The 12,993-nt window shown below is 40.4% G+C and overlaps 1 protein-coding gene across 2 annotated transcripts in view; it reads left to right on the plus strand.

Moving 5' to 3' along the window:
• olfm1b (olfactomedin 1b) overlaps positions 1-12,993 on the plus strand; it is a 25,424-nt gene extending 12,431 nt beyond the window's left edge. For both annotated transcript variants that reach the window (XM_024299119.2, XM_024299118.2), the window contains exons 5-6: positions 8,452-8,558; positions 11,484-12,993. In XM_024299119.2, coding sequence (XP_024154887.1) covers positions 8,452-8,558; positions 11,484-12,158 — 782 coding nt within the window. In that variant the 3' untranslated portion in view covers positions 12,159-12,993. The remainder of the gene's footprint in view (positions 1-8,451; positions 8,559-11,483) is intronic.

A 12,993-nucleotide genomic window follows, 5' to 3' on the forward strand; every position in this document is an offset into this window, starting at 1 on the left:
ACCTGTCCAGGGTGTACCCCGCCTTCGCCCTTCAGTAGCCGGGTTAGGCTCCGGCACCCCCGCGACCCTGAAAGGGAAGAAGCGGACAAGAAGATGGATGGATGGATGGATGTGATGTAGAAAATACTCAATAGCTTCCTGCTCCACCCCGTCTGATGCGTCCGCTTGTAGACGACTAGATCCATGAACGTCTTTGTTTTCCAACTGCTAAAAACTATATAGACGCAGACACCATGCTCACATTTTTTTTTTGTTTTTTTCTCAACGGATATTTTATTTAAAAAATTACATTTAAACACTTTTTTCACAAAAATTGCATCAATACATGCTAGTTTTTCGCAAAGACTTCTGGGAAATTTCTAGTGCACTCAATTTTGGAGTTGTAGAAATTGGAGAACGCACTAGATAGTGAGTTGGGAGGGAATTCGGACATAGCCTTAGATTGGTGTTGTGAGGGGCTGTAAGCTAGTGGGAGAACTCGTCTACAGATGGATGATGGGAAGAGGGTGAGTTTACTCCACGCTAATAGTCTCGCCCACAACTCAGAAGAATTTCTGATCAACTACTGCCGCTTTGCAGAAACTTTGTCCTAAAAAATGACAGTTTTAAAAAATATTCAGAATAATGGGATGATCTAATATTAAAACGCCAATGGAATGCTTTGAAAGAAGCTAAAAAGATGATTGTAGTGGGACTTTAAAAAACTAAACCACATAAGATTATGGCAGTTGAGTGACCAACTTTACTATTTTAGACAAGTTTCTCATTTTCATGTACTATATTTGCAATAATTAACCCTGAATTCTCTCGATTTATCCCAAAGTTCCATATTGAAACTGCAGTCATGAGTGACAGACGGAAACAGGAGATGATTCGTCTTCTGTTTTCAGAGCCTGGTCAGAGTCCTATCTTTGCTTTTAGCCCCTGTCTCGGTCTCTTCACACCTCTGTCACAGCCCACAGTGCTAATAGATGCACTCCCACATGGTGACTAAGACATATTACAAGAGCACAGACACTTACACGCAGCACATCGCGGGTATATTGTGTCCCTGTTTCACGTTTTCTGAAAGTGCAAAAAGGAAAAGATGGAAACTGGCCACCATGCTCGCACAGAACAATCTGTGACTGTAATTTAATTGATTTATTCACCAAAAAGTTTAGAAAAAGTGTAGTTGTTGCGTACTACTGGACTGGTGGTTAGACAGCCGGATGAGTGGGGACCTGCAGGACCTAACTGTAGCGGATGAGCAACATCAGACGCATTGAAGGCGAGGTCACCCAGCAAGAGACGGCACAGGCGGAACAGAGGGCAGCTCGGCCTTTCATCTTCACATGGTTGCAAAGGGCACTCATGCAAAGTGCTAACAAACATACTCGGATGAATCTGCGGAAGGTCACACGCTGCATTTGCATCAGACGAACAACAACACCGAAAAAAAAAAAAGAAATAAAAGGGAAGGAGAAATTTAAGTACTGACTAATAAATTGCAACCACTGATGGGGGGGGGGTGGAGGGAAGAAAAAGTGAAGGAGAGTGAATGGACTTTACGCAGAGCTGTCCTTCAAGCTGTTTTGTGCCAGAGAGACTAACAGCCCAGCTGCTGCCGGGAAACAAAAGCCATCGATCAAGAGGACATGCCAGCTTGCTGGGCAATAATCAAATAAATAAATCTTCCCATGTTGGGCCCCTGCAATGTGGAGCCTCAAGGCAAACCTGCAAATGAAAACACTGATAAATGAAGCAAAGCGCTCACCTCTGCACCAAAGAAAAAAAAAACAGAAAAACTTCTCACCTACCATTCGTTTTTCATTGGTTTCTTTAGTAAAGTGCAGAATTGGAACATAAAACATGTGTAGGAGTTAGTTTTTGTTCAGAAATGCATTAATAGACTGAACGGAAGGTTGGAACTAAAGTTTGTTGTTCTCCCTACTCAATTTATGAAAATTATTTTCTGAAAGGGATTCATAAAGCTTATTTTTTTTAAGATAACTTAAAAAAAATGGAAGAGGAGTGGCTGCATCTTAATCCTTTAACCCCTGGTGAGGCTTAAACACAAAATATTTAACACACTATAACACTTTTTAACTTCTAACACGATCAACGTAATTCCAGTAGATTCTGAATTTGCACGTTTCCATAGAACCCCTATGTTAAGCAGACCCCTGAAACCTGGAGCTGAAGTAAGTTAATTTTACTAACTAATGAAAACATCTAAATCACAAAATATAATGTGTAAAAAACTGTTGGATTGAACTATTTTTGTTGAATTTTAAATTAAAAAGCAAAATTCAAGCTTCAATCTGCATGTAAATGTCCATTTTCCAATGCAGGGGTAGATTGTTTTTCTATTATCTCACCCCCCCACTTGCCCTGACCTCTGATGCAGTTCAGAAAAATTCAGGCCAAAGGTGGATTAGGCCCCATTTGGATCTCCAGGACTCAGATCCATCAGTGCATGCCCCTCCTGTGTTGGTAGTGGTCATACAAAGATGATTAAAGAGAGAAAAAATAAAGCAATGGTCGGTGCATTGATGCAGACTCTAATCCTGCTGAGAGTTACATAAGGGACTCAGCCTGCAGAACTACACTACAACCTCAGAGCAAAAAGAAAATATCAAATCAAACTAAAAGTCTCAAAGAAAACAAATTAGTGATCAGCTGAGCTTAGAAAAGACGAGTTTTTCTCATTTATATCCAACAAAAGGAAACAAGGCTTTACTTTGAGTATATTTCCTTGAATAGAGAACTTAGTTAAACAAACCCTTTTGAAACTAGTGCTGAGAAAAAAAAATCAATCTTTAGTCTGATTAAAATATGGATTTTAATTTTATTTTTAAATAACTCTTATTGTTCTGCAACTGTGTGATCACAGACAAACTATTCAGGGAATCAAAGAGTGGAAGTGGCATTTTTAGTAAAAATAGGCCCACTATGCAAATTGGAAGTCACATACAGGTTGGAGAATATGCTCCGTTCACACTGTTCAACATATGGTGTTCACACTAGACAAGCAGGGAAGGGCTTCTTCTTCTTCTTCTTTTTCAACAGTTTCTATTAACGTATGTCCGCCACCTACAGTTGGAAGAGGCTTGGTGGGAAATGTCAAAGCGGTGAAAATCTTTTGAATCTTGCTCCAGGCTTTTTCTTTCACGGCTCTATTCCGATATATGACAGACTTTGTGTCGTATGATTCTGGCCGCACACAAACCGCAATGATTAATGTCTCCTTCATGATCAATTTTCAATCAGTTGGCATTTCTGTAAAGGAAAAGCTCGCCATCCATGTGCCACTAAAAGGTCATCGTCAAACCTGCTTTAACTTTCAAAATGCGTTCAATGGACGTGTGTTCTTTCGTGTACACTATACTATAATACCATAAGTATTGGCTCACCTGACTTGACTCACATATGAACTGAAGTGCCATCCCATTCCTAACCCATAGAGTTCAGTATGATGTCGGTCCAGCAATTACAGCTTCAACTCTTGTGGGAAGGCTGTCCACAAGGTTGAGGAGTGTTTATAGGAATTTTAGACCATTCCTCCCTACTAATCTGAAGGTTACAGTTGTATAGCAATTGACTGTGCAGAAAGTTAGTATAGTATATCTTGAAAATGGTAGTAGGAGCTTGAGTAGTGAACCCAGAAGCCCAAAACATCCAGATACGCTCCCTTACATAGACTTTTCATTGGAAGTGGTCGCTTGAACGTACATTGGAAGAGGTTCTTTTTCAGTAATAGTCAGTGTATTTGTGGGAATTGCTGACTAGTTTATTATTTTTGACCTGGTCAACAAGAACCATCCGTAAATGAGACTCTCTGGAAGGCGTGACTTTTGACTGTTATGGTCCTTCACAATCTGATGGAATTACGTGGATCGTGAAAAGTTAATGTCTATTGTCCTAGTTGCTATGGTAATATTCTGCAAAACTCATCATTCTGAAGCTAAGTCTTGGTTAGCATTGGGTGTTATTTAGTGATCAAAACATTTGGTTGAGTCAGAATAAAACAGATCACATTTTAGATGTTGCTATGGTGACAGAGTGACCATTATGATCTCAAGCCAAAACGTTATTGCACTTCTTTGGCCTCAACCTTTGCTGACGTTTCAGGTAAAAATGGTCATTTTAAATAGGTTTCGCCATACTTTCGCCATTTTTGAGGTTAAAGCCCCTTCATGATTTGCACAGGTTTTCACTTTAAAATTGTCTTAGTTTATCTTGTATTATTAAAGCAGCATTCCCTTCCTTTTGACGAGGCTTTATATCCCAAATCCTGAAATGATGAGTTTGCCAGAAATACATTTTTAATTCACTTTTTACAACTCTAAAGCCATCCACAATAACGCTCCCCTTCAGCTCTGTGTGAGGTAGTTTAAATTGCAAATGCATATTTGGTGCTTTTTAAAGTACTTCAAGCCTCAAAGCGCTTTACAGTCCATTCACTCACATAAACCAATGCAAAATGCTAAACGGGCCAGCAGGAGCAATATGGGGTTTGGTGTCTTGCCCAAGGGCACTTCTGCATACAAAGCTGCAAAGTGGGAAAAAAAAACTATGATTTTCCAATAAGTGGTTGACCGCTGTACCCCTGTGCCATAGCTGCCCTACTTTTACTTGAAGTTTTGATTATGATTCACTCTTAGCTTTACATGATGTAGCCGAGCGGCTCTTTTGTAAGAAGTCTGGTTTTTCCTGTGAGCTACCGTAACTCTTTAACCATTTATGCAGTTTAACGTAATTCCAATGGATAATTAGGAGGAAAAAAGCAGCTTTAATCAGCTGGTTTATGTCAGTTGCTATCGTACAACCGTAAAGTCTTTACTACCGTAGAATGTTGCACTTCAATTGCTACAGTACTATTTTAAAATCTTTACTATCATGAATTGTTTACTACCATAGTGTTACAGAATGAGTTAGTTTATGCTGCTACTATACTACCATGACATGTTTACAGTATTACCCCCACAAACATGTGGGGGTTAGGGACCAGAGACATCCATGAATGCCATGAATGTGAAGAACCCCGTCTTACGCCCCCACAGCCAAAGAATGTCCGTACTCAACAAAAACACTTCTGATCACACTTTGTAAAATATATATATATATATATTTATATATATATATATATTATATATATATATTATTGTATTATATAGGGCTGCACGGTGGCGCAGTGGTTAGCGCTCTTGCCTCACAGCGAGAAGGCCCCGGTTCGACTCCTGGCTGGGACCTTTCTGTGTGGAGTTTGCATGTTCTCCCCGTGCATGCGTGGGTTTTCACCGGGGACTCCGGCTTCCTCCCACCGTCCAAAAACATGCTTCATAGGTTAATTGGTGACTCTAAATTACCCCTAGGTGTGAATGTGAGAGTGAATGGGTGTGTGATTGAGGCCCTGCGACAGACTGGCGACCTGTCCAGGGTGTACCCCGCCTTCGCCCTTCAGTAGCCGGGTTTGGCTCCGGCACCCCCGCGACCCCAAAAAGGGACGAAGCGGTTAAGTAGATGGATGGATGGATGGATGTATTATATATATTACTCAACATAAAGAGTTTTTTTTTATATTATTTAGAGTAAAAGACCGTACAGAGGTGTACTTTATGATGGAAATGAGGACTGTCACGCTGACCAGGAGCGTGGACTTCCTCTATCAAATTATTCCAGAAGAGGCAGATATGTGGAGCTGGTATTTTGACTTTATCCGTTTTGCTGTTGTCGCTCCATCTTGGCTAGCTTATAAAAGCAGCTAAAAGCATCTGAAGTGACCGTGAAGGCCTTTGGGAATTTTTATCACAAAAAAAAAACCCATGGCTGACTCACTTGTGGGTTGTTTCACCCATAGCCGCAGGCAAAGAAAGTGCTAACAGCGCCACCCGGAGGCTGAAAGAATATTACAGCCGTAGAGTTTTGGAACATCATAGAGAATCATGGGAAACTGGTAAGGGGTTTTAAATAAACACTCCACGGCTTCCACAGCCACTACTTGGTGATCCAAAAGATTAACTTTGGTGGGCCGCACTTTGGACACCTATTGCAGAATCAGTTGTTTTACATCATATTGCTGCTGTAAAGTGTTGCATATCCGCGCAAAGCTGCTTTTCTCCACTTGAGAATCCATTGGAATTAGGTTAATTACAGTCAAAGAGTTATGTCCCGTCACCAACGATAGCTCCACTGTTAATGGGTTAACCACACCATCAATTTAATAAATTGTAGACCAGAAAAATATTTCTAAAATACAAAAAAATATGTTTCTCTAATGTCATTGACTTGATAATTCCAACCTTTTTGAATCAGAAAACAAATCTTTTCATGTTTTGTGTATTTCAATTTGATTTTTGTTTTTCCACAAACCATTAACTGCCTCTCCAGTTGAGGTGATTCCATATTGTTTGCCAGAGGGGACAGAAATGGCTCTCGTGTGACCTTGTGTTTGTCTCTGCTGCAGCTAAGCTGCCGTGCCTGCACATTTAAACAGACACAGAAATATGCTGCACTGAGTAAGCCACAAATTGTATTACCAGGGAGACAGAAACATGAAGACGAGCAAGTGAGAAATGGATATAGCTTCATAGTGACATGGCGTTTCACAACAGTGGAGAACGAAAAGGACAGCGTGGTTGGAACTATAACAAGAATGATTAATGATCAATTCAGAGGAAAAATGTAACCATTTAATGAGCAGGTTTTACAGTTTTTGTCCATAAATTGGCCAATTAAAATGATTTTACAGTCCTAAACAATTTCAATTTAAATTAAGTATAAATTTAAATGGTCTACTTACATGTCATGACTGAATTCAACTTGATGTTTGTCACATTTACATCACCGCCTCAATCAACATTAATTAACACGCTGGCTTCCTGCAGGTTTCACACAGGAACAGGAGCCAGAGACTTTCCTCACCCTTTTTCTAAGTTTCTTCCACTTCACAAGTCCACACACGAGAGCAAAAGCAGCACGCATTAAATGTGAGAATCGAATAATCAGCACCTCTTAGGGGGCTTATTATGCAAAGGATGGAGCAGTCATGGCAACAGCTGGACACAAACTCCCTCATCTTTAGAGCAAAGTGATCAGCATTCAAATCAAACTCGAGATAACTGGACTCAAAAAATGGGAAATTGAGCCAAATGTCTTAAGGATTGCAGGTCAAAAACGCAATGATTCCAAAGTTTCAATCAGTTTTTATCCATTATCAATGACCATTCACGTCTTGTTTTCTGTGTGACAAAAAATTGACAACATTTGAAGACTTATTTGGGGAAAAAAATGGAATGTGCAGCATTTTATCTCCCAAGGAGATTGAAAACTTTTGAAAGGATTGTCATAAACAGTTGCAGCCAAATTACTGAACAACTGACAAACAACTAAAGGTGTTACCACTCACCCAGGAGAGCGTTTTCCATTTCCAGATGTTTCAAAAGCTGTTAAAAGAGCCATATCACAGATATAGAACTCTTCCTAAATTAAACTAGTGGTACTTTAGTCCCAGTGGACCTTCATACTGTTGCGATTGGAAACACTCAATTCTGCCAAAACAAAAAACGTTTTTTTACCGCTGGAGATAGACGAAATCCACAAAGTAGTTACCTTTATTTTTACCATCATTGTGGCTTTAGGAGCCTTTTTAATGGTTTTCACTCTCCTTGAACTTGCAGAAGTTCAGTGTTTCTTGAATAAAAAACAAAGATCTGGTCATGATCAAAGATTTATGCAGATTGTGCAAACTGATTGATTGACATGGTCAACAGCCAATCAGGACACAAAACACGATGTGCCATCTAAAAAAAAAAAAAAAAAAGAAAATCTGCAAAAGTGCAAGGCTGCAAAAAGATCAGAATTAAGATGAAAATGATACTTTTTGCTGTCTTTGAAATAATTACGTGGTGGTGCCATTGACTCTATAGTAGAACTGGACTGAGCAGCCCCCCCACACATCCCAAACAGGAAGTACCCACCAGCTTTAAGAAGCAAAAATCTAACAGACTACAATCGAGAAATAAGCGACTAATATTAATTTTGTCAGAATAACCAATTTTTGCTCTGCTACACATTTTTTTTATTATATTATTTCTTTATCGCAAATTATTCAAGTTATAAAGTGACCAATCGGATGCCTGAACAAAAGCATGTGGCGCCTGCTGGCCCCTACCTCGAATGTTCAAAATGTTTGACAGATTCTCCCGAGTCAGCTTGGTGACAGTAGTTTCCAAAAAAACGTTGACGTCCCACTCACTCAGTCCATTTCTCTTATAGAGTCAATGGGTTGTTCATAACAAAATTGGTGTAGCTTACAGTCTTTATTACATCATATTTGCTTGAATTTGCCAATTTTCCAAGTAGGAAACCAAACTCAGAATAATAAGCTTTCTGAAAATATTAAAGTTTATTTTAATATCTAATTCTGGTTCCTGCCAATCTTCTCATTTCTCTTATTTTGGGTTGCAGCGTGCGGCAAACTGACAGGCATCAGTGAACCCATCACCATCAAGACGTCAGGATCCAGGTTCGGTTCCTGGATGACCGACCCGCTGGCGCCCGAAGGAGACACTCGAGTACGTACAGTTCCTAAAGCGTTACACCTCACCAACAAGTTGACTGAAGAAAATTAAGTTTTTAATGTTGGGTTTGATGATCCAGAAAAATGTCAGCAATTCTTGCACTTTTAATTAGACTGAAAAATTCTCCTAAAATTAACTGTCAGTTTAAATCAAATCTATGATTCCACCAGTTTAAATGTTCAAATATCTGAAAATAGAAGCTAGTTGTTAAACAGGCTGGTAAAGCAGGAGATTTTACTGAATTTTCTTTACAGTACAGACACCTATGTCCACCACTTTATGAGGTTTTATTTTATCTACTTAAGCTATTTCTTGATTTCACAGTTCTGGCATAAGAAGGCCCGAATGTGGTCAAGTAAAGCTTAAAAACAGTTTTTTTTCAACTTTTTACACAGAAAAACAAACTTGCACATGCATTTTCCCTTATTAAATGTAATAACTGTAACTGCATGTTGTATTCACTCAGATTTTATTAATGATATTTTTTTTAATTACAATATGCTACAAATATACAATCAAAGTCGGCACTTGACATTAAATCGGTAGCGAAAGGTGTTAGATTGAAAAGTGAAGGATACATCTGTGATTATTGGAAGATGTATGGAGGTTAAGGAGGACAAGAGCCTGTAAATAAAGAGAATGGTTTTCTGCTTGGCTCTGGCTTCACCAGAGAAATCAATAATATCCAAAGTCACACGGTAAACTTGAGAAGACCCGACGACATGCGGCACCACTTCTGCGTGAATATCCAGGTTCAGTTAGCTCTTGAAGGGAAACTGTTTTGACAGCACAAGCTGGATGTTGGTACACATGTGAGCTCTCTGACCTGGATCATTATTATTATTATTATTATGCTGAAAGAAACATATTGTATGTTGCAATGAATGTTTTCCTCAAATCTTGCTAGACGACCTGGCAGTAGACCTCAGTCGGAAGCGGAAGTCCGCCCACTTTATTTCAACTAACAATCCCAAAAATTCATATTTTTAAGCTTCAATGAAAACATTTCTACAACTCTGAACACTTTTGGGCCAAATTAGAATAAACTACTTTGATGATCCTAATTACCGTATTGTGTCTCGTTATTTCAGGTGTCTCTCCATTGATGGTGCAATATAGAAACACTGTCCCCTGTCCAAGTGCTGAAAGTTATTCTGCATTCATTTAATTTTATGTGTCATTTTTTAGTCGGACGGGCACTTTTCCAATCATTCCAACAGCGCACGAATGCAGCATTTCTTGAAATTCGTGTTTTTCTCTGAGGGATATCATCATATTTGTAAAGTTGGCACTAAAATGAGAAAAAAAATGTCAGTTTTATATGAATAAAAACTCATAAAAGTTCTGTTTCAAAAATATGCAAATGTTTAAATCAAAATTAGCCTGTCTTTGTCCAAATTGAAGGGGATTACCAAAACATGCCACATATTTGGTCCTGGTCCCGCCCTTCTGTCAAATGTTAGAATCCTTTGTGGCCCACAAATCAAAAAGTTTGTCCACACCTGTATTAGAGCAACACTAGTAAAGACTGGAAATAAGTCACTAATGCAGATTCTGTTTTTGTTGAATGATGGGTATCATCCCTGCATATGCTGACATTCTGTAGCTTTCATCTGAACTCCTTGTATTTACAAGCTGCAGAAACTATTCTGTAAACTCCCTAAAGGAGGCTCAGTGCTAACAATTGACTGTATATGAGAACTGGACAGAATGAGTGTGACATCACACATACAATATGGCTTACTTCTGGCTCCGACGAAATTAAGTCAATTCCGTTGCCCTTTTTTTTTTTTTTTGCAATATGGATGTCACCATGTTGTCATGCTATGCGTGACGAGGCAGACCCAGTTGCTGGAACCCGGAAGGAGGATGTGAGACTGGAGTAGTTTAAATAAAGTTTTATTGTCCGTGGGGATAATGGCGTAGGGTCCGGAACCAGGATCGAAGGTGGAAGTTTGAGAACGAAGACCTGCTGCGGACTGGAGCGGCCAGGTGGAGTAACGAGGTGAGTCCGGCAGCCGGTGCGTGGCGTGGTGAGGATCGGCGTGGTCCAAGACGAGATGCTTTAGGCGAGGCAGGACCCAGGTCGGCACATGGGAGGTAAGGACCTGGAGGTAGAGGAGTCAGGGCGTGAGACGAGGCGAGACTTAACGAGAGCATACAAAACTGTACGTAGTAGGCCAGGTAACTTCACCGGGTAAGGCAACGAACTGGCGAAGAATGCTGGGGAGGGCTCCTCTTAAATAGGCTGGAGTGGAGGTGATGAGTGCCGACAGCTGGGTCCAATTAGGATGTGGAGGAGGAGCGCAGGAGGACCATGACACATGTCAGAGTTAGACATCGTCAGTGAATAGTTATTGATACGATGTGATCTGAGTTGACGTTTCTATGGCAACCACTCTCACCAACCAGGAATGAGCTTGTTGGAAATCCACGTATGGGCTCAAAATAAGGTCAAAAAGATTTGCAACCGCAACTGAATCAAGTTTCATCATCTTATTATAAAATAAATCCAAAAAAAAAAAAAATTGATTTGCAAACGTGTAAAAGGGGATCTGCATGTCCGTAAAAAAGATTTCCATTTGTGAAATAATTTCTATGTTTTTTTTTCCAAGTATTTTTTTTCAGATGTGAAGAAAAATTAGCGGTTTCAAATTATGTCTTTGTCTTTATACGTCTATGATTGGATGGGCACAAATCAAACTGTCCAATCAAAGAACAGGTGGCTTCCTGCTGTCCTGCTTTTTCTTGGAGCCAGTGGGACCTCCCTTTTCAGAACGAGAGGGGGGAGGAGTCACATAGTCCAGTTCTGTTATATAATGAATGGTGGTTTGAATTATCCTGGATGTGTTGTTGGTTCACACCACCAACTGATGAGATTTATGCACCAGAGTTCTCATTTCTGTCCTCTCTCTTCAGGTCTGGTACATGGATGGTTACCATAACAACCGCTTCGTGCGAGAATACAAGTCTATGCATGACTTTATGACGTCGGACAACTTCACCTCCCACCGGCTCCCCCACCCGTGGTCGGGAACGGGTCAGGTGGTCTACAACGGCTCCATCTACTTCAACAAGTTCCAGAGCCACGTCATCATCAAGTTCGACTTCCGCACCTCCTCCATCAGCAAGTCCCGGCAGCTGGAGTCTGCCGGCTTCAACAATGCGTACCACTACGCCTGGGGCGGCCATTCTGACATTGACCTGATGGTGGACGAAGGAGGCCTGTGGGCGGTGTACGCCACCAACCAGAACGCCGGCAACATTGTGATTAGCAAGCTGAACCCCAACACTCTCCAGATCATCAAGAGCTGGACCACCAACCACCCCAAGAGGAGCGCGGGGGAGTCCTTCATGATCTGCGGGACCCTCTACGTCACAAACGGCTACTCAGGAGGCACCAAAGTCTACTACGCCTATTCCACCAACTCCTCCACGTACGAGTACATTGACATTGCCTTCCAGAACAAGTACTCGCACATCTCCATGCTGGACTACAACCCGCGCGACCGCGCCCTCTACGCTTGGAACAACGGACACCAGGTCCTCTACAACGTGACGCTGTTCCACGTGATCCGCTCAGAGGAGCTGTAACCCGGAGTCATCGTGTTTGAGAATATATCTGCAACATCAAAGACGATTGCAAAGACTTCTCCATTTCTACAATCCAGAACTCGATCATTCATGAATGCAAAGAACTCAGAATGTGTGCAAGAAGAAAAAAATAATAAAAACCTGAGGGTTTCATTCCAAAAATGTGGTTATTAAATAAAGCAAATAGGATGATTGTAAAAAGATTTTTTGTAAATAAGACTCAGTCGGACTTTTCACTTTAACAGCCGTAGATTTTATTTTGATAGGGCCATCGTTTTACTTTGGAATGAAACTCTTAGATCGTTTGCCGTACTGAAAAATGATTGTAAAAGTAGAGCATATATCAGACTCAAAAAGATATATACAGATGCCAAAAAAAGAAAGAAACGTAAAGAGCGAAACATCACGCCTTTCTTTATTTCTATATATAAAGGAATACGTACTCCAGAGAGGCTCCAGATATTTAGCAGGAAGCCTCCGAGATGAACTCTTCATGGTCGATGGGGTCCTGAAACAAAAGACTGACTGTTAGAACCCACGACCCATGGACAAAAAAATATTTAAAAAATGACATTAAAAAAAAAAGGTGGCTCTTGTCAGAAATCTCAATAGCCTAAAGCGAGACGGTTCATATCGATTTTATCAGTAGCAAATCTAAAGTCTGTAGAGAAACAATAACATCCACAAAAAGACCTGAAGGCACTGACTGTTGAAAGTGCTGTTCCTTCATCTGATTTTCCTTGTGTTGGTGACTCTATGTGAAAAAAAAGAAGCCTTTCTTTGCATGAGTATTTTCTATCACTTCCGTCTGCTCTTTTTCTGAATGTCTTTCTGT

This window comes from Oryzias melastigma, linkage group LG12 (assembly GCF_002922805.2).
Source record: "Oryzias melastigma strain HK-1 linkage group LG12, ASM292280v2, whole genome shotgun sequence".
NCBI lineage: Eukaryota > Metazoa > Chordata > Actinopteri > Beloniformes > Adrianichthyidae > Oryzias > Oryzias melastigma.